We start from the raw sequence: 22,817 nt of genomic DNA, 5'->3' as shown, positions 1-22,817 counted from the left end.
TCTCTCTCTCTCCCTCTCCCTTCTTCTCTGAAATCAATAAAAATACATTACCAAAAAAAAAAAAGCTTTAAAAATTAAACAAATGAGATGCACATTCATTGGAGGTTTTGAGCAGAAGAATAAGATATGATTTACATCTATATTTAATATGTTTTTATTGATTTCAGAGAGAGGAAGGGAGAAGGAGAAAGAGATAGAAACATCGATGAGCGAGTAACATCAATTGGCTGCTTCCTGCAAGCCCCCCATTGAGGATCGAGCCTGCAACCCAGGCATGTGCCTTTTTGGGGAATCAAACCATGACCTCCTCATCCATAGGACGATGCTCAACCAACTGAGCCACACTGACTGTTCATGCTTTATATTTTTAAACGATGTACATAAAGAGCACCCTGGCTGTTGTGTGGACTAGAAGCCAAGAGACCAGTGAGGAAGCTATTGTAGGGGTCCTTGAAATAGGTGGTGATGATTTGAATTGCAGTGGGAGTGGTGAGAGTGGTTAGATTTGGGGCATGTTTTGGTTGAGCTTTGGTTGAGGAAAAGAAGAAAAATTAAAGGTATTAATTCAGTTAAGGTTTGTGTGTGTGTGGGTGTGTGTGTGTGTGTGGGTGTGTGTGTGTGTGTGGGTGTGTGTGTGTGTGTGGGTGTGTGTGTGTGTGTGTTTTCCTTTGCTAAGCAACTAGGTAATTGGTTCAATTTGTGCTTCCCATTGGCCAAGTCTCCCTGGAGTCTGGGAAATATATTCTCTGGATTATAGAGCAGAGCAGGGAAGTGGTTATGTCTAGTAAATGAGGTGACCAAAAAATGCAAAGGGAGAAGGGAGTTTACTAGATACCATCCTGCCATTTCGACATTGAAAAACCGAGTTGAGAAAAATGAAAAAGGTTGAGAAGGAATGGCAGAGAGGAAGCATAGAATGAAAAATCAGAGAAGTGTGGAATTCTGAAGGGAAGGGAAGAGACAATTTCAAGAAAGTGGAGTGAGTTAAGTGTGTCTAATGGCTGAGCGGTCAGGAAGGAAGAACATGTGTGTTGGATTCAGTGGTACGGAGGTCACTGGCATCTTTGGATAGCCACATCAGTTAAGTTGTGATGGTGTTGGTGAAGGAGTGAGGGAAGTGAGGGCAGACAACTGTTTTAAATACTTGACTGTGAGGAGGAGAGGAATGAAAAGTCAGTATCTAGCCAGGAAAAGGAGTAAGGGAGGGCTGTTTTATTATTTTTCTTAGACTAACATAGTTTTGGACATGTTTAACTGCTGAAGAAGGACCCAATAGAGATGGGGAAATTTCAATACATAAGAAAGAAAATGGATACTCAATAGGGTAAATATTCTGGAAGGCAGGAGGGAATAGGAACTAGATAATAGTGGAGGTGGCCCTCGAAGGCAGAGTTGGCTCCTGTGTGTCAAGAGGAAAGGGAGGAAGGATGCAGGTGGATTGGGTTTATATGGCTCAGAGATTGGAGCTGAAGAAGTTTTCCACAAAGCTGGTAGGTGGTAGAGTCAGCCTTCCAACTCCCACAGACGTCTGAGTGTCTGCCATGTGCCAGATCCTGTGATAGATGTTTCTAGGGAATATAAAGAGGAATAAGATATGATCCAGACCCTGAAGGAACTCCTGGGCTATTGGGGAGACAGCCTAGTTCACAGGCCCCTGCAGGGCAGGGTGATACGTGCTGCACTGTTGACATGTATGACATCATTCAATTGTTAACATCTGGTGTTACTACCTAAGTTGGGATGGAAATATTGGGAAGTAGGGACGAAGAGCCAATTCTTCTGGAGAAGAGGGAGAGGGGTGTTTGTACAGTTTATAAAATTCTCGTTGGATAGTCTGATATTCTGGTAAGTCCCTGAGGGAAAATGTCATATAACAAGCTGTGTTGCCACTGAGAATCACAGTGTTCTCCTCCTTTTGATGGATTTACAGGGTTTCCTTTTGAAGGGAAAAATAATTGAAACTCCAATACTGAGCTACTTTAAAATTACTTTTATTATAGTCTCACTTAAACTTATGCAAACATAATACAAGGTACAAGCAAATTTAGACATATCTTTTAAATGAGAACATCAGAATCTATACTAATAATAGGGTAATATACTAATTAGATCAGATAGACTGGATGTCTTCTGGACATCCTTCTGGACAAAGCCACAGTGGCAGGGGCCGTGGACATCCTTCTGGACAAAGCCACAGTGGCAGGGGCTGTGGCAGAGGTGGTTAGGGGTGATCAGGCCGGTAGGGGAGAGCAGTTAGGGGCGATCAGGCAGGCAGGCAGAGGCGGTAAGGGGTGATCAGGCAGGCAGGCAGAGGTAGTTAGGGACAATCAGGTAGACAGGGGAGCAGTTAGGGGCATCAGGCAGGCAGGCAGAGGGGGTAGGGGCGATCAGGCAGGCAGGCAGGCAGAATGGTTAGGGACAATCAGGCAGGCAGGCAGGGGGGCTAGGGGTGATCAGGCAGGCAGGCAGAGGTAGTTAGGGCCAATCAGGTAGACAGGGGAGCAGTTAGGGGCATCAGGCAGGCAGGCAGAGGGGGTAGGGGCGATCAGGCAGGCAGGCAGGCAGAATGGTTAGGGACAATCAGGCAGGCAGGCAGGGGGGCTAGGGGTGATCAGGCAGGCAGGCAGAGGTAGTTAGGGCCAATCAGGTAGACAGGGGAGCAGTTAGGGGCATCAGGCAGGCAGGCAGAGGGGGTAGGGGCGATCAGGCAGGCAGGCAGGCAGAATGGTTAGGGACAATCAGGCAGGCAGGCAGGGGGGCTAGGGGTGATCAGGCAGGCAGGCAGAGGTAGTTAGGGCCAATCAGGTAGACAGGGGAGCAGTTAGGGGCATCAGGCAGGCAGGCAGAGGGGGTAGGGGCGATCAGGCAGGCAGGCAGGTGAGCGGTTAGGAGCCAGTGGTCCCTGATTGGAGAGGGTGCAGGCCGGGCTGAGGGACCCCTCCACCCAATGCATGAATTTTGTGCACTGGGCCTCTAGTAAATATATAAACTGCATATTAACTAAAATTATAGACCAACAAAATTTAAGTTAACATTAATGTGATGGATGATGTTTAGTTTCCACTAAATCACTTTTTACAGTTAGGCTGAGTTTGGTGTGTTCCAATAACAAGGGGTAATTCAATGATCTGGCGACTCTTCTATGTTGGAATCACTAAGAATCTTGATGTGTACAGCTTTCACTGGGTCCAGATACTTCCATAGCTTTTTCATCTGCCTGTGACAATGAGAGCATTCTTATCTGGCAAAGCAGTGAGGACTTGAAGAAGTATGAGCATTGAAATGGAATAGAAATGGTGTTTTCTTTGAGATGGTTCAAAGTATGCTTTTATTAATATTACTAAACAAACATAAAATGGATAAAAACCTTGTGATGGCGGGCTCTTGGGCTCCCAAGAATACACCTTTGCACCCAGCTTGAAAAGTACTGTGTTAGCTGGGTGTCAGAGTGCTGTGAGAGCCGATGGGCTGGGCACTGTTCCAGATGGAGGAACAAGACAAGGAAGGCTTTCTGAATATGAGATGCTTAAGGATGAAGACTGTAAAATTCTGGTCTCCTTTTAACTGTACTTATGGCTTGTTGTTTGATTTGGGACTTCTCTTTAATCATCCGGTGGCAGGTTTTCCTGTCAGTCCTCTGATGTCCTATGTGGTTGGCAAAGGAGTAGGAAGGTGATGCCCATTACTAGTAATATATTTGTGAAAAGCCAAGGTTTCTGAAAGTAGATTTATAATAAAACTTTGTAAGATAATACTATACCAGGAAATAAGTTGTCTAGCTATAGATTATTGATTTCTTTGAAAATTTTCAAACTTTTATACATTTCAAACCAGCATGCTTTGTTAAAAAGGCTTTTTGAATTATGAGAGATACACCATCTTGAGTTTATTAATAATTTAAGTCAACAGCATCCAACAAAGATTTTATTTTTGGATCATGTGTAGAGATCATAGTCTGAGCTGGAATAAACAGAGTATTGGCCTAAATATAAGATGTTATTTAGAACACTCTTGAGACATTATGATGTAATTGTGTACTGAAGAAGAGAAATGTTAGTATGCGTTTTGTTAAATATTTATTTTAGTGTATAGCATTGTGCCAGGAATGATAAAAAGCAAACTTTTATACCCAAGGTACTTTCCCCCTCATCACCTTCCTTCCCATCTATGGCTGAGTGAGGCCTGAGAAACCCAAGGTCAGTAGTGCACCAACTCAGCTTCAATCCAGGTGGTCTGCCAGTCCTTCTTGGACCTCAGAACCTCAGCATCTGCATCTAGAAGCATCCAAGAACAATTTAAACTTTCAGCTAATGGTACACATTACCTCCTTCCTTCCATCAATACATATTCTCCTCTTACCTCCCCACCCCACCATCATGAAACTAATTTCAGGGGGTTGCATCGTTTGGGGACTTTTATTTCTGCATGCCTACCTGTACTTCAGAAACAGCTATTCTGTTCTCCCATTATACTTTACTAGAGGACCATGTGCACTGGGAGGGTCCCTAGCGGCTGCCAGCCAGGGCCTCCCTCCGTTCCCCCGGCTGGCCTGCTCCCTGGTTAAACTCCCGGAAGAACGCTGGTTGAGGGGACAATTTGCATACTGCCCTTTTATTATATAGGATGTTTGCATACCTGTTTTTACTTTTCATGGTATTTTCATGTATTTACCCTCATGAAGGACTCTCTATTTCTGTAAGAGTAGGCTTGGCAAGTGGTATTGTCCCATTTTATAATTGAAAATGTTGTAGCTGGAGACATTAATGACTTGCCCAAGATGCTGAAGAAAACTTTAGAGTTTATACTTCAATTTTAATTGTTAGAATCCAGTTCCCTTCACTATTCATTGTAATGCTTTATTTCTTAGAGAAAAATTTAAAGAAAGGTATAAAATCTAGTGACAGAGAATGAGCAACTTTAGAGTAAATATATATGTATATATGTATATTATTTTGGGTGGATCTCTTAGGAGCTTTGTCTAAATGTTGTAGCCCTTTTTGCCTTGTCCAGCTAATAGATGAGAACATCTATAAAGAAAGCCCTTTGGGTTCTAACTGTTGTAGCTCAGTTGGTGGAGCATTGTCCTATGTACCGAAAAGTTGCTGGTTTGATTCCCAGTCAGGACACATGCCCAGGTTGCAGGTTCAATCCTCCTTTGGGGTGCATTTGGAAGGCAGCCGATTGAAGTTTCTCTCTCACATCGATGTTTTTCTCTCTCTCCCTCCCCCTTCCTCTCTCTCTCAAATCAATAAAAACATATATATTTTTTTAAAAAGAATGCTTTTTGGTACATTGGAAAATATGCACCTGAAAGGGGTCTAGGAAAAACCTCTTTTTGGGAAGGTCCCACTGTACATAATTCATAGGCTCTCAGAGCTGGAAGAGATAATACAAGTCATCTGGCTCACCGGGTGTTTGATGTTAAATTCTTGGTTAGATCTCTTTTGAATCCTTGAGGGCTGTGGAATGATTTTGAGGAACGGTCTTTATTATACTAGTACATGGCACGTCATGGCCTAAAGAATGTTATGTTCTATCAAACTAATGAAGTGAAAGGTTGACAATCTAAAAGACAAGTTTTTTCTTTCTTTCTTTGGTTATCAGGATATTTGAGATGTTCTAGTTGAAACATTTCCTGTAGATTTTGTTAGCTGTTTTGAAAATTACATATTTAGACATTTGTTTAATGCTATTGTTTATTGGAATATAATTTTTTTTCAATGGGACTAAATGATGATTGTTTTTCCTTTTCTCTTTCTGTGTTCCTCTGTGTTTATTTATAAGCTAGATGCCAGTCTCTTCTGGAATTGTTTGGTTTGTGTAACATGCACAGGCTTCATGGGCATGTTTTCAGTATTTTTGTGCTTTAGCCAGAGATTTTGAAGAAGAGAGGGAGAGTTCAAGATTAAATTTTTACTGTAAGCTAATAGAAGACATATCATGAACCTAAGGTACTTGAAAACTTAATAAGAAGCAATAACTAGAGTTGGTTGTTTTCCCTCTTTGCCTTAGAATAGAAATGCAGGCCCCTAGTGATGGAGTATAAGTGCCTGCACTAGAGCATTACTTAGCAACTGGTACTTACAAATCTTTCTAGAACCAGTGTTTCTTAGCATTTAACAACAGAGTAAATGGAATTTATATAATTACACCCTGTCATTGGTTGTATACAGCTCTAACCTCTCTCCTAAAATCATGGGTCATGTAATATTGTGGCCAGGAAAGTACTTGTGGGAAGCTTAAAATTCATTGGTTTTATGTATTGTGGTTACAGTGTACCTAAGAACATTATATTAGCAAATAGTACATTCTTTGTGAACTCTTGGGAAAGCTTAGATTCAACTTTATAAATTTTCAATACAAGTGGAAATTAATTTAAAAATATTTTTTGTAATTCTTCAGCTTTTCCTTGCATGAATTTAGCATAATTTATTTCTGTGTTCTTCTATTTTGGATATTTAGGTTATTTTCCAGTGGGGTGTTTTTTCCTGTGATGAGCATCATAGAAAAAGCTTGACTCCTTGGAGAAGGGAGTTATTAACTACTAGAAGAGATGCAAATCTGGTTTAAATGGTTTGCCCTAGTCATTGATTCATTAGTACATTGTAACAGTAATTTCAGTCAGATAAATACATGATTATTTTTCTGAAATACAATCATGATGTGAGTTTTAATTTCAGATGGAGAAAATGAATAAAGATAGTCAATGAAAGAATTAGGTTTCATAATTATGTCATCAGTATTCTAACCATAAAATTTATTTAGTAGTTAAGCTTTTATAAAAGGTTGGTGCAACAATAATATTTTTAATGTAGCAGGTTGATACATAGATGTGTAATTTTGAAAGATCCAAGTTCAATTATAAATAACTAGAGGCCCATTGCATGGATTTGTGCACCAGTGAGGTCCCTCGACTTGGCCTGCGGGCATCAGTGGACCTCTGCACTGCCACAGCCCGGCCTTACCCGCCAGCTCGTTGGGCTCCAGCCTGCTGTCCGCATCGATCGTGGCAGGTGGCCGGGGAGGAGCCTGAGCCAGGCTGGGCACCACACTGCTTCCATGCATCCTGGTCTCACTGTGCCTGCCGCTGCTCGGGTGCGCAGAGGGAGTGTCCACTGGAGAGGCTTGCACCGCTGCAGCTGTGCTCACTAGCCGTGAGCCCAGAGTCTGGCACCAGTCTGTTAGCTGAGTGGCATTCCCACTGTGGGAGCGCACTGACCACCAGGGAACAGCTCCTGTGTTGAGCGCCTGCCCCCTGGTGGTCAGTGCGCATCATAGCTACCAGCCGGTCGACTGGTCGACTGGTTGTCTGGTTGTCCAGTCGCTTATGCTTTTATATATATAGATGATCACTTTGTAAGGGTCATTAATTCATTGAGTAGCTTATGTATTTTGGGGGTGTCTTTTTCAAATATTTGAGTTTGATTTTTTTCCCCATCATGCTTATATCAAAGAGCTGGCCAATTATGAGCAAATTACTAGAAATTGAGAAGCCAACTTACAGATTTCTTAAGAGCATTATCTTCTGAAACTATGGCCTTCAATTTCCTGTGGGCATGTGGGGTGGGTTGAGAGGGAGCAGAGAGGAGTTAGAGATTTCCATAATGCTATATCAGTCCCTCGCCTACCTTCTTAGTCTGACTCACATCTCCATCCACTGCCTAAGATTCAGGTGCAACAGGCAATGAGTAGATCAAATTGTCCTTGGTATTCTTACTGTTCCCTTCTCACCTCTCCCTCCCCTCCCCTCTGGGTTTCTGTTTTCCTATTAAATTCTTCCTTAACCAGGTTGTACTCAAACCTCCTCACCGTAGCATTCACCAAGGCCCATAGTTGTCTCCCAAATTGTCTTTTACATGATCTTTTCCAGGTGTATTTGCTGTTAAGGGTGTTCCAGATAAGTCATTGACTTAATTTCATTTTGTTTCTGTTTGGCTAGCTCAGCACAAGGGTCACAGTTCTATTTCTGGGCAAACTTTGAGGGAGAGGACCACTAGGTAAAAATTAAACTGGAAAGTCAAATAAGTTTAAAAAGAAAGAAAGAAAGAAAGAAAGAAAGAAGGCTTTCCCCTATCTAGGAAAGTCAAATAAGTTTAAAAAGAAAGAAAGAAAGAAGGCTTTCCCCTATCTGTGGTGGGTAAAATGTGAGCCTACAGGAATTTGCTGCCTTGAATAAACCCAGTTTTCTTAGGATGAAGTCATACCAAATTGCCTGTCTCTGCAGTCTTTCCAAAGTGATAGGTCTTAGCATTCACACTTGTGATAACTTATGCTTTCTGAGTACAAGAGCCCAGGACTGCCAAGTAAGGAAGAAGAGAGGCAGTGGTGGTTTTGTAACCTTTGTGCTACTGTAATGCGGCAGTTAATGGTCTGTCTTTTTTCTTCTTAACTTCCAGTGCCTGAAACAGTACATGCAGCTGGCAATCCGAGACGGATGTGGGTCTCCCATCACTTGCCCTGACATGGTGTGCCTAAACCACGGGATCCTGCAGGAAGCTGAGGTATGGATGAGTGCCATGATCTTCCCCACTTTCCTCTTGACATTATTTCCTAGGATCTTGACTCTATGTACTTCCCTAACAGAGAGTCTAGAAACAAAAGACAGAGATGAATTTTTTAAAGCAGTACTTTATTGCTACTCACCTTTGGATTCTTTGTACAAACTTTTAAAGCTGCTATTTACCTCAATTCTATTTATAAAGGCTCTCTGAACAGGTAGGCAAAGGTGAAGAAATCAAATTTACCAAATGTGAGGTTCGGAGGCTGAATAATGAGTGGTCTTGTGATCTTTCATACTTTGAAGATAATCAGACAGCAGGTTAGCCACAGTTACAGACAATAAACTAGAAGGTAGCCTGAGTTGAGCCATTTTTAAAGAGCAGAGAAAGGCCTTTCATTTAATATTTATCAGGCATCAGAAATGTCTTTCTTTTTTCCGTGAGTTCTTCCACCATTTTTTAAAGACTGTGATATATCCCTTTCTTTTGTTTCTTCAGTCCCTGATCAATAACTTGCCCTAAATCTGCCTTTAATCTTCAGAGCCTGTTCACTGTAAGTGAGAAGATAACTAGCTCTTGTCCATTTGTAGGGAGTTGGTAAGCGTCTCAAAGAGGTCCCAAGAAACCCATGAAATAAGTTATTCATGCAGCAAACACGGCACACCTGCTGTTCATTAGGGACTCTTCCGGTGCTTTCATAGCCAGTATACTTACTATCTAATCTTTTCAACAAACTGATAAAACTTAGGCCCAGAGGGTTTAAGTAATTTGCCCAAAAGTGCATGCATATCTAAAAAAGTAGAAGAGCTAGAAATCTAATGCAGTTCTTCTGACCACCACAATTATAGGGCTCTAAGAGTAGAACCAGGTAGATAATAGAATATATGATAAAGGACTTGACCATTGGAAGCTGAATAGTGCATGCGTGTGTGTAGCTATAGGTGTATATATGAGTGGATGTGTATGTGAGTGTGTATATGTGCATGTGTGTATATAAATGTTTTGTTTACAAATTCATATACTCTTACATATAATTTTTTGCTTTGTAAGAAAAGCAGTCAGAAAAATGTTATAGGCCACTTCTAATCAGTTTACCTCTGGAGGTCCTGTGTTCAGCTTATGGAATATCAGCAAAGTGGTACAAGCGAGGTTGAAGTGTTTTTTAGGGAAGAATCAAAAGAATACATAATGATTTAGAAGTGATTCATTTTAAGAAAATCATGAATTAATTGTTTTTTTTAAAGTAAAAATGTAATATTGAATATGTAAAGCTCTAGTGAGAAATACTGCTTACTTTTGTGTGAGTAATGGGCAGAACAAAGTTAAAGTGGGGAAAGATTAGGTTAGACACCAAGAGTACTAGTCATCTATGCAACTTGCAAATAGTTTTTAAAATGAGATCCAGGTATTCTGGATCGTCTTTCTATGCATAATCCTTCCAAGAAAGATGCTTCCTTCTTGACTTCTCTGATGTTTGATCAGTAGTGAACAAGTGTTTATTAAGCGTGCACAGTGTGCCTGGTACACGCCAGGACAGAGAGGTAAATGAGACAGGCCCAATGCTGTTTATGCTCATGGTAGCTCCTGACCCAGCAGAGAGATGTTAAATTGACTATAAAAGTGAAAAGCATGACATGGAGCCAGGCAGCAAGAGCTGTGTTTCGTATGAAATTTTACTTAATTCATGTATGCAAAATCTACTAAATATAAGTGAAAATAAATGGTTTGGTGAAGCTTCAAAACAAGCCTTTGAAATGAATCACAGTCTTATATTCTACACCTGTGCTGTCTGATCCAGTAGCCACTGGCTTCATGTGGCTATTTACAATGAAATTAATTAAAATTAGATAACATAAAAAATTCATTCTTTTGGTTGTACTAATCACATTCCAAGAGCTCAGTAGCCACATGTGGCTCGTGACTACCAGATTGGATAGCAAAGGACAGAACATTTCCATCATAGCAGAAAGTTCAATTGCATAGTGTTGGTCTAGATTTTTATATGACTAGTAAACACGAGCCATCAACACTTTGGATATCAAATGTCAGGGCTAATGTGAGTAAAGGCCATCATTTATCTCACAGTTCTCTGGAACAAAGCTTAGTAACTTCTCTGATTTTCTTAGTATAGACATTTTCTTCCACATTTCCCTGCGGTTGTCTTCTACTTTTTAATCCTTACCCTTTCCCCACTGGACCCATTCTCATTCACGCTTTCCTAGTTCTGATTCCATTTACCCAGTTTTACTCTGAAGACAATTTTACTTTAGGCTGTGTTAAAACCAAACAAACCCATGGTGGCTCTTAAAAATTATAAAAGGGTATTTGAAAAAATAAAACAAAAACATTGCAAATGAAAATATGGTATTTATTAAATTTTCTAAAGTCCGTTTCCCATTCGATTAGTAAAGTGGACCTGAGGGTGTGAATTGACCTTTCTGTACGTATTGGTCTTGCTAAGAGCATGGCTGAAGATGGGCAGGAATGTGCGGTAATCATGTTCTTAACTAACTTGCTACAATTGTATTTTCAGAGTAAAAAAAAAGAGTGATGGTGGTGATTGTCTTTGATTTTGAATTGAGAAAGGAATAGATTATGTTGGAGATATTGGTAGCTTCATTAGTTTATATGGGAATACTCCTTTCAAAGCAAATAACACATGCACACATGAACTTGGACTGTAGTGCCTTCCTTTCTGATTTCCTTTACATCAAGCTTTCCTCATATATAGTTATTATTATACTAGAGACCCAGTACACGAATTCGTGCACCAGTAGGGTCCCTTGGCCTGGCCTGTGGGATTGGGCCAAAACTGGCTCTCCAACATCCCCCAAAGGGTCCCAGATTGTGAGAGGGCGCAGGCCAGGCCGAGGGACCCGACCGGTGCATGGATCGGGGTCGGGGAGGGATGCAGGAGGTTGGCCAGCCGGGAAGGGACTGCGGGAGGGATCCAGGGCGTGTCTGGCTCATCTTGCTCAGTCCCGATTGGCCGGACCCCAGCAGCAAGCTAACCTACCAGTTGGAGCGTCTTCCCCCTGGTGGTCAGTGCTCGTCATAGCGAGTGGTTGAGCAGCCTTGGCACATCATTAGCATATTACACTTTGATTGCTTAAACAGATGACCGGACACTTAGCATATTAGGCTTTTATTATATAGGATAGAGCTCTTAATATAAATATTATTGAATACATCACAAGGGGGCATATTCACATTATGCTTGACTGAATTGTACCTCCATGTTCTGCCTTTAAAAAATGTTGAATTTTTCAGGTAATACGTAAATATACTTTGCTTGTTAAAAATAATTCTGGCTAAGGCTTAAGTTCCCTTTGTCCTGCTATTTATATTACAAGACATGGTTCTTCATTATTTATTGTCTTAGAAAATGCTTGTAAGTATAACATTTCTTCATCTTCAAAAGACACAAGAAATTTAAGCTCTTTCCTTCAAATGCTTCACTGCATGGATCTAGTTCACACCCTTGGCTGTGCTCTGTCTGCCTCCTGCAGGCTACCTGCCTTCTTAATGCTTTCAAATTGGCTCAGCTGGGGCTCTGCCTCATTTATCAGAAACAGCTTCATCAGCAAAGTGTTGAATACCCAGTTGCAGAACTCCTTGCTTATGTAGGAAATGGTAGAAAAGGCAGCTTCCTCTTCAATGTCATGGAAGCTGTGGAGAGGTCCTGCCACTGGAGAGCTCGTGCCCCTGGAGCTGCTCCTCAGGATCCAGGGAAAAGTAAAGCCTGCCTTCCTTGTGTCATCTGGTCCTTTCAGCTGTTGCTCTGCAGGGCATTTCTGATATACTTGATGCAGGGTTCTTGTCCAACGTGGAATTATGAAAGGCAGGACACAGATTGTTCTGACAGCATCACTGCATTCAGGCAAGGCCTTTGCTCGAAGTCAGTAGCCTTGGGAATGAGGCAATGACTACTTAAGCAGGTCCCTTACAGCCTTAGGAAAGGAACGTATCATCACTTGCTGGGAGAGCCTGGGCCATTGGTCTGGACCAGGGGTCCTCAAACTACGGCCCGCGGACCACATGCAAATACAAATATTGTATTTGTTCCCATTTTGTTTTTTTTACTTCAAAATAAGATATGTGCAGTGTGCATAGGAATTTATTCATAGTTTTTTTTTAAACTATAGTCCGGCCCTCCAACGGTCTGAGGGACAGTGAACTGGCCCCCTGTTTAAAAAGTTTGAGGACCCCTGGTCTGGACCATGTAAATTTGAGAGGTGAGTACCTACCATGACATGGCCTGAAGGATGGAACCTCTCCTCACTGTCAGCCGGCAGTGGACGCCCAGGAACGGCTTCTCACCCACCAACCGTCCTTTCAAGCTCAGGGCACTGAGTGACCAGCCTGCCTTTTACTGCTGGTGGCACAGCAGGCACCAGAGGAAGGAAAGCTGCTCTCGCCAAGAATGGGGGCTCCAGAATTCTGTAGGACAGGACTTAGGGTGGGGCACTCTGGAAGACTAGGATAGGGGATGGTTGGGTTGGGGGTGCAGTACTAGGGAATTTGAAGCTACATTTGTAAAATAAAGACAGTTTTTACTCATACATACTGCATGCTCATTGAGGGTGACTCCTGGAATTTGAGATCCAAATGGTCCCCCCAAATCACCCATTGGCACTGCCTGCACTTGCCATCTCTTATTATTACAGTGTAGAGCTGGGGTGGAGGGAAGAGGAGGGTGCCCAGGCAAGTGGCCATATCCCTGTTACTGAGGTTCAGGAACTGAAGAGGATGGGGTTGGGTCTGTCCATAATAATGACTTTTGGCTGTAGTACACGTTGGCTGGAGAAGAGTAAAACTTTGAAGTGGAGAAGGATAGAGGAATCTGCAATGCCAGAATCAACAGATAGCTTTGAGGTTCTTAACTGAAATTTGTTCTAGAACATTTAAAAAATTTTGTTTAAAAACTGCATATAAGTGGAGAATAGTGTTTCTAAGCTTCTTCTTTAACTAAGGGCAAATGTAAGAAGACTAAGCAGCAATGGATCGAACGTGTCCCATGGATGTGCACATAGGCATGTCCCTTTTAGACTAGATGAGCTGAGGGGAAAGGCAGGCAATGATGTGGGAAGCAGGACTGAGGCCTCTGCAGAAGGGGCAAAAAAAGAGCAGCAAACCCACCCTCTGCAGGAAACTGTGAAAAAAATTCCTGGCCCTGGAATTCCAGGACTCCCCCATCCTTCACTTTCCCAGTGGGCCCTGCCATCTGGCTCTCAATGATGCCCTCTTGTTTCTTCATCCAGGATTTGAAACGTAGTATGTAGGTAAGGAGATGAGCTTGGTTTACTCGGGTGAATGGGTAAATGGGCCGTTTTTCTTTTTCTGTTAGGAAATAGTTATTTTCTGGGTTGAGATAGGAAACATTCGTAGTTTCTGTATTATTGTGATAAAACATTTATTCTTTAGACTAGTACTGTTTCTCTTGCCAGTATTTTTGCAAGTCATAGCACCTCAAGATTTGTAATGATCTACAAGAGGTCAATTCCATCTCCAGATATAGTGATCCGTTGTATTTCATGTTCAACCTGGTTTTTTAATTTTTAAAAGCAACTGTAGCAGAGGTATAATTTAAAGGGCCAAACCTAAGTAAAGTCTGGGCTTTTTACCTCCTCCTGGCTTTCCCTAGCTTCTGGGTTTTAACCATTTCATTAAAAGAAAATATATGTTGTATTTATAATATTTCTTCCTTATAGCAGAATTCTAATGAACAAATAGAGATGGATATAGAAAATCATCATTAAGCAAATAAGCACAGTAATAATTATAGTAGGTAAGAGTTTTTGATAGATACAAAATTAGTTGCCAGAGGTATGATGAGAAACATATTTGCAGAATCTCAAAATATCTATATATATGAAAGCCTAAGCAACTGGCTGACTGGCCAGTAGCTATGACGTGCACTGACCACCAGGGGGCAGACGCTCAATGCAGGAGCTGCTGAGCTGCAGTCACTTGGCAGCGGCGGTTCTCTGGTGATGCACCCAGAACCAGAGAGGAGGGAGCCTGATTCCAGGGTGCATCACCTGAGAACCGCCCTCTCGCAATCCAGGAGCCCTCGGGGGGTGTTGGGGAGCCGGTTTTGGCCCAATCCCCGCAGGCCAGGATGAGGGCCTCTAGTCTCCCTATAATATTACAAAGAGTGGAGCAACCTAGCAGATACTACCTTGACCAAGTTAGAAAGTTAATATCACCAGTAATGAGACAGGTTGTCCTCATTTACCTCCTGATGGCCCAATATTACTTCTGTGATGTTCTTGCCAAAAATGCATAATCTTGACTTAATCATGAGAAAACATCAGACGAAGCCGAATTGGAGAGCAGTGTACAAAATAACTGGCCTGGACTCTTTAAACATGTCAAGGTCATGAAAGACAAATACAGACTGAGGAACTGCCCCAGATTAGAGAAGGCTGAGGAGACAAGGGAACCGAATGCAAGGTGATGTCCTAAATTGGATCTGGACTGAAAAAAAAAAAAAAAAGACATTGTGGGTCAGTTTGTGAAATTTGAATAAGGCCTACAGATTGTTTAATTATTTTGTATCAATGAAAATTTTATTATTTTAATAATTAACTATGATTATGTAAGGTGTTACTAGTAACATTAGGAGAAGTTGGGGGAATGGGTCTTTAGGAACTTTATATAATTGTCGCAACTTTTTGTGAGCCTAAAATTATTTCAAAATAAAGTTAAAAAGGAATGTCCTGGTATGATTTTTGAGTGATTTGGAATTTCTTGGTTGGCAGGAAAAGGATAATTCTATACCACAAGATACCTTTTATAATCTCTTATTCTCTAGGATTTTCATTTTCACAATTAATTTTAGAGGCGTTGTGATTCCTTAAAAAAATTTTTTTTTAAAAAGGAGTAGCCCACCCTAGCCGGTTTGGCTCAGTGGATAGAGCGTCGGCCTGCGGACTGAAGGTTCGATTCCAGTCAAGGGCACATGCCCGGTTGTGGGCTCGATCTCCAGTAGAGGGCGTGCAGGAGGCAGCTGATCAATGATTCTCTCTTTTATCATTGATGCTTCTGTCTCTCCCTCTCCCTTTCTCTCTGAAATCAATAAAAAAATATATTTTTTAAAAAAGGAGTAGCCCTTTAACCTATTGCCTGATGGAGCCTTCAATAACCATACTAAAACATTTATTTCAGTTTTATAATTGTGACAGACCTTGAGCAATAGCGACTTAGTTCCAAATGGCAAGGGAATGGGAATTCAATACTTTGGATCATCATCTTTTAATCTTTTTTAAATCTAACCCAGCTTTCTCTCATCTAAAGCCAAAAGTGTGATAGAAACATTTCAGAAAATTAGCTCTTATCTGTGAAATATAACAAATGATAAGATCAAGGAGTAGATCTTTCTTAAAACTTTATTGCCCTCCCCCCCTCAGTAATTTAAGTCCTTTGAGGACAGCTTCTATGTCCGCTTGTTCATTTGTATCCCCAGGCTTCCAGCCATAATAGACTGTCAACAAGTCCCTGGAGAAGATGCAAGTCTAAGTGGCAGGGATGGGGAGAGAATGGTGTATGTTGGGGCTTCTCTTTATTCCAGAAGTATCAAACATAGTGAAAAGTGATAGACCTGACTTTGTGTGATCACAGAGTTCAATAGAAAAATTGATTTACCTTATTAAGGCTTAATTCCATACAAACCTCGAACCTAAAAAATAATAAATAAGAGATTCAAAGTAGAGTGAAAGACAAAAAATATTAGAGACCTCTGACTTTCCTGCTGGCAGTAATATGTCCTCTGGTGAAATTTGTCTTTCTAACTTAACATTAAACATCCAGCTCTACTATTGTTGACTTCTTACTGCATTGATTTTGGTCATTGTTCACAGTAGCATTCCTTCTGTATTTAAAATATTTATCTCCTCCTATTTGCTTTGTCTTTTTATAAACTGTTATTGACTTAGCTGTTATATAAATTGCTTGTCATTGAAAAAATAAGCATTTTTAAGGGTTGATTTTGAGGAGTTTGAAGAAAGTCTTCATCAGTCCAGAAACAGTTATAGAAGGTGTAAGAAGAGTATAGAACTGTCCCATAGAATCTAAAACCTCAAATCACTTAAAGGGGGGAGGGGTTTAAAAATAGATTTATAGAATATCACTGAGGTCTCTTGGGCCCAGATGATATCATCTCCCAAGTTACCTTGGCCCAAAAGTTAAAGTAGTATTAGATTATTTGTCCTCCACCTAAAATGAATCATTGACTAAGTCAGTAACTAAACTCTGATCCCCGAATGCCTCCCACTCTTTCACTTGCTTGCAACTTCTGTCTCCAAATGCATTTTATTTGAGGTACCTTTGTCTTTTAGGAAAGAAGTCCAGGTAGTATTATAACAGTTGAAACAAAACTGACTTTCAGTAGAATAAACATGTAAACATACTTTAACAAAATATATGGTAAAAGACTCATAAAATTAACCATAATTTTTTAGTGATTGCTAAGGAGGTTTTACTTAAAGTGCCAGGTGAAAATGCAACATTCTCTCCCCTCCCCCGCTCACAAATGGAGCAAAAGTTTATAATGAAATTAAATTTATGTTTTACTTTGCTCTACTTAAAATGGAGAAGACAGAACTTACCTGTTTGGTGGCTCTTCATATATTTAACTAAAGTTGATTCATTTACAAAATAAATGAATGTGTTGTTTATTTTTGTGAGGAGCAGAATTTGACTTTGAATGCCTTCTAAAATGTATTATATTTGTTAAGTACAATTTTAGCTGCCTCATTTTTTTACTCCGGTTTTCTCAAAGCACACTTCTTTCCATTAGTTGCAAGACCTTTCACCAACATATGTTTTAACCAAAAATATGCAGTACTTTAGAGTCAAAATTGCCAAGGTGTGTCCTGTATCAAATTCTTAGATTTTTTCAGTTATAAATATTTTAAGCCATATCAAAATATTTACATGTTGACATCAATGGTATTGCTATTTTTTAGAATGCCACAGTAAGAGCAGTTAGCTTTGCCTGCATCTGACTTTGAAATGCAACTTAAAAGTAACTAATCTGCAGTGCTCTTTGGTTAGCTATGAATCCTTATTTATGAACCTTGGGTCCACATTGCTATCAGAAATGGAAATGGGAGCCTAGACACAAGCAACATCTTCGGCCTTTCTTTTCTACCAGGGCATGGATGGCGATGCATGATAATCAAGGGCCTCTTAAAATGATCTTTGTCAGGAGAAGTGATTTGTACGTTGCTTAGAAGGTACTATTCCTTAGGCAACAAATGAAGTTTTCATACTTCCTGACTCACTATCTCTCTGACTTTAGTATTTAAGGATTCTAAAGCTAGAACTATAATCTTTTAAAAATGTCTTAAATGAATCTAAAGAGAAAAAGAGCATCTTTCACATATGCACACAAATAATTCGGGAAGTCGAAAGATTTCATTGTTTGGTCTTAGTAGCTGCTGATTGAAGAATGGAAGGTGATCAATCAGTTCTGTAACTGGTGCCTTGAGCGACTCCTAGCCCTGGCAGATGGTTGGGGATGACTCAGGGATTGCTGCTTGTGTTGCTGCGCCAAAGACATTTGCAAACTAATTTGTAGAGAGATAATACAGTAAGCCAAACAAGGAGGAATTATAAGGCTGGTAACTTGGGCCTCTGCAATGACTGAAATCTCATCTTTATCATGTGTCTGGTTTCAGATTGCCTGTTTGGTACCTGTGGATCAATTTCAGCTTTATCAGCGGTTAAAATTTGAACGAGGTATGTATGCCCTCTTCTTTTTAACCCGATGGTAAATGTGGTTTTACACCTGTCATCTTCCCACTAACCTGCATGGAAGGCTAAGGCAGCTGCGGGCTGTCAACAAAGCCACGAGGGTACATGGAAAGGGAAAAACTGTAATTGCAATACACAATTTCAACTTTCTCAGCCACAGCCAGAAAAAATACAGACTCGCAGGAAATAGAACTTTCCTTATATTGGGTTTTAAAGATATGTTTTTATTGATTTTAGAGAGAGATGAAAGGGGAGGGGCTAATATGCATTTCACAGCCACATCCATCTTTACAGCAGGAATAACCTTCCCTACGTGAGGCACACATGAAAAATCATTGGCCAAGACTCACTTTTCCCCAAAAAGCGCATGGATAGATGTCGACAGACTTTGCTTAGTGCCTGGGACTTTTGGATGCTCTTGTAGTGTTCATCCCTACTTGTGATTGGCTTATTTCTTCATTAGCTATGATAATGTATTCAGTCTGGTTACAATCAAGTTGGGCGGGCTTTGTAGCCAAACTGTCTTTTATAGGTGCTCTTGCACATCTCTGCTTTGAGGCATTTTAAGAGGACCACAGAGTTTTACTCATACATGGAATTTCTTTTTTCTCACAAGTTCTAGGCAGATGCCCCGTAAGAGATTCCCATGAATTGACAATTGATTTCATTATTCCTATTTTAGAGAAAGAGAAACTTACAATTGAAGAGGTTGAAACTTGCCTAGGATCACATAGACTGTGTCTAAGCTTCCTCACCTATAAAACTTTTAAAAATTCTATAGTTTTTTTATTGGGGTAAAATATGTCTAACATAAAATTTACTATTTCACCCATTTGTGTATTTATAAAAAGGCATTTTAGCTAATTAGTATATCCCTAAAATGTAAACAAGGAGGAATAATTATGTTAGAAAATAGACATTTTAAGTAAATTTAAGTTAATTCAGTGCTACACAATGAAGTTTACTTGATTGGGGTACTCTTTCTACGTTGTACATGTGTCATTGTTACATAATATACTTCATATTCATCTCAAACGAAAGATTTATCAGCTAGGCAATTTTGAGGTCTTGGTTATAAAAATGATTGTTAGTTTTGTCCAGTTCTTATTGCATACCAAGTTCTTTTCTCAGTTTTTAGTTTGTCATCCTGTGTTTCTTTTTTTTTTTTAATACATTTTTATTGATTTCAGAGAGGTGGGGAGGGAGAGAGAGAGATAGAAACATCAGTGATGAAAGAGAATCATTGATTGGCTGCCTCCTGCATGCCCCTTACTGGGATCAAGCCCACAACCCAGGCATGTGTTCTAACCTGGAATCAAACCTGACCTCCTGTTCATAGGTCAACGCTCAACCACTGAGTTACACCGCCAGGCATCATCCTGTGTTTTAACTGTCCTCTACTTCACTTTACACTTGACTAAGTCTTTGTGAGGAAAAAAATCTGTTGAATGGGTCCAAATCACTTCTGTTTATACAAAGCAGAGAAACACCATTTGGAATTGATCGGTTATTCGGTGAATCCACTTTGCATCCATCCATGACTTTCCATTGGCTATTGCTGTGTTTGTGGCTTTCCCTTTCTGTGTCAGTCTTCCAATATTAGGGACTGAGTTTGGCATGTGCTAGTGATTACTGCTTTACTTTTTTTTTTTTTACTGCTTTACTTTCTACTGCTTCTCAAAACACATGTCTGATGATTAATGCTAGAATTTTGCTTTACTCTTGCTTCCAGAATCTACTTTTTCAAAAGAATTTTTTCAAAAATTGGGTTAAGATTATCCATCTCTAGTCCTTAAGGACCTTTTCTATTTTTGTGACCCTGTTTTACTTACTATAACTCCAAGTTCCTTTAGTTCCTTGATAGGTTAAGGTGTCTATTCTTGGCTAGTTATATTATTATATAGTGGTTAGAAACAAACATTTTAAGCGCCAGATTGTTCTTCTTTATAAAAAAGTGAAGTAAAATAAGGATTTGTTTTCCTTTAATCCTGCTAATCCTGTCCTATTCACTCAGATAGTCAATACCTACATTTTTATGTAGTGAGCACCTATTATGCACTAAGTACCAAGTGCAGTTCCAGAGGCTGCTTTCATCTTTCCTTGAAAGCCCTCTTGTTCTCAGCATTTTTCACAAGCCTCCTTTCATTTTAGTCATAACATTTATGATATGGCTCTTCAGGTTTCACCTCACTCTTTTATTTGTCCTTGGTGAAATGCTCCCACCCCATCTTTTGTGCCTGAGCAGTAAGGTTTTGTCTTACCAGAGCTCCCTGTGTGGTTATTTGATGTCCTAGGGCTTTTTTTTTTTTTTAAGACTGTGACACTTAATGACCTTATCATTAGTTCAGTGTTTTGTTTTTTTTAACACCTCCCATCTCTCATTAGTCATCTTCCTTTTTATAGTTTTTGATCACAAGCCTGTTCTTATTGTGTGTGTGTGGGAGGGTGTGTGTGTGTGGGAGAGTGTGTGTGTGTGTATGTGTGTGAGCCTGCCTTTCTGGTGTTTTGTTGTAAGTGAATGATTAAGTCTAGGGTTTCCTTCCTAAGCTAGTCTGTGCTTTCTGGTGATAACACTTTCTCAGCTTCACGATTCCTCTACTTTACCATCCAGTTCTTTCTTGTTGACCAGTTTTAAATCTAAAATAGCACCCTGTCGATGTTTCAGTTTTCTTTGGAAAATCTAAACTATCTGCAGGAAAGACATTTATCTGCATGTAGGATGAGATTTCTAAAGGGGTCTCGAAGGAGAGGCACATTGTTAAGTGCCACTTCCTGTGCACACTTCTATTCCCTCACCTATAAAATGGGGATAAAATGGAATGATTATCATGGGGCTGCTGTAGAGAATGAGTAACTATTGTGTGTTGGTCACAGTGTGCATTCAGTAAATTATCACAGCTATTGTTATTGTTGTCGTTATTGATCACTACCACCACTAAATCTTCCCTTTCCCCCAGTTTTCTGAACTAAAATAAGAAAGCTTCTTCCAGAATCATACCTTGGGCTGAGTGTATAGTGTAATTAATAACTATACTTCTGTTTTCTTTTCAACTTAGTCCCAATTTTTCCCAGCATGTTTCCATGCTCGTCGTCCTAGATTCTAGAGAGTTGTATAGAAATTTGATAATCAGTGCTAATCCATTTACACCACCTTATCATATTCATTTTCTCCCTACAGTATGCTGTTACTATAAGCATGAATCCCCTTTCTCTGACTCCTCCAAGGAGATCATGACTTGCTGAGATGAAGCCTTCTAAGTTGCTGCTTTGAAGAGAAAATGTTCCCATGGTGATAGTGGGAATTAAAATCTATTTAGTAGCATGATTATAGTTCATGGTATTCTAGGAGTTAAAAAAGGCCTGACCCCATCATATACTCATTAACCCCATTACACAAACTCCTAACTTCTGTGGGTACTAGGTAATCTAAAAAGTTGTTTCCAAGTTTGAAATTCTGTGGTTGTCTTCAACTATCTTGAGAGCAACCCCTGTGCTGATGGCCACCTCTGCTTGAGTGTATTTCCTGGAGCAGATGTTAATTCTGATCAGTTTAATTCAATTGCATTTTAACTATCTTCCGAAAACCTTTTCTATGAGATATCAGAAAGCAAATTAACTTTGGCATAATTAAAAATGCAGTGGGTCATAAAAATTAAAACAGTTTGATTTATTTCAGCTGGTAATTAAATTAGCTTGGGGGCATGGTGTTCCCCACAATAATAAAAACTCATGTGATGTCTTTATGGGCACAGCCTCACAAATGTAGAGGATGGCAGAGAAACCGCTCATGTGAGTTGAGAGAATATGCTACAGAGTAAGAAACAAACTCTACATATGTGGCATAGTTCAGGTGGGAAAACCAAAGGGCCCTGAGCTCAATTTTTGAGAAGTGAAAATGGTTATTGATGTCAGATATGGTCTTTAGGTCTCATGGCAGTTTTATTTTCTTAGAATGTTTCTACTTCCCAATAATTGTCGGAATACAGAAGTAGAAAGCAGTTTAAATAGCATTTCCTGCCTTGCAAAAATTGCATGAACAAGCAGAGTCTTAGGATCCAACAGTCATGGGGCTTTACTTCAGTAATCCATCGTCATTTTCCTAAGTGCACTCCAGTGCAAGTCTGTGAATTGTCCATCTCTGATGGTAAATATGTTACAATGAATCACTTTGAAATCATGTTCATTAAAATGTTTGGGGCACTGTTAGGGGCTGATTTATGCAGACTCCTGGTTTCTCTCTTTCTAGATTTCTGAACATTTCTCCATCTCAAAGCAACAAGAAGTGTTCATCACTACCAGTGCAGAAGAAATTAGTTGAATATTCATTAGTTCACTTTTTTTTTTTTTTTTTTTGGCCAACTCTGGAAAAGAAATTTGAAGGGGGAAGAAACTAGACCTTCAGTGTTTTGGATAGGGTGCATTTTGTTTCTCTGCATAATTACTATTTCCTAGGCCAAAAGCCAGGAGGTAGAATTGAATTTACCATAATAGTAATAAAGAATGTTTTATGTAATCCAGGTTTTATATAACCCAGTGTATCACCTTGGGTTATATGACTAC

General features: G+C 40.1%; 1 protein-coding gene across 5 annotated transcripts in view; it reads left to right on the top strand.

Moving 5' to 3' along the window:
• Positions 1 to 22,817, top strand: part of RNF144B (ring finger protein 144B) — a 126,470-nt gene that overhangs the window by 90,249 nt on the left and 13,404 nt on the right. For 4 of the 5 annotated variants that reach the window (XM_005860810.2, XM_005860809.2, XM_014535242.1 and 1 more), the window contains exons 3-4: positions 8,397 to 8,501; positions 18,182 to 18,242. In XM_005860810.2, the coding sequence (XP_005860872.1) occupies positions 8,397 to 8,501; positions 18,182 to 18,242 (166 nt within the window). Of the gene's footprint in view, positions 1 to 8,142; positions 8,304 to 8,396; positions 8,502 to 18,181; positions 18,243 to 22,817 lie in introns of those variants that run through there. The other variant, XM_005860811.2, reaches the window with a different exon arrangement.

This window comes from Myotis brandtii, unplaced genomic scaffold (genome assembly GCF_000412655.1).
Source record: "Myotis brandtii unplaced genomic scaffold, ASM41265v1 scaffold1402, whole genome shotgun sequence".
In the NCBI taxonomy this organism is placed as follows: domain Eukaryota; kingdom Metazoa; phylum Chordata; class Mammalia; order Chiroptera; family Vespertilionidae; genus Myotis; species Myotis brandtii.
This window is presented reverse-complemented; position numbering and strand designations above follow the sequence as displayed.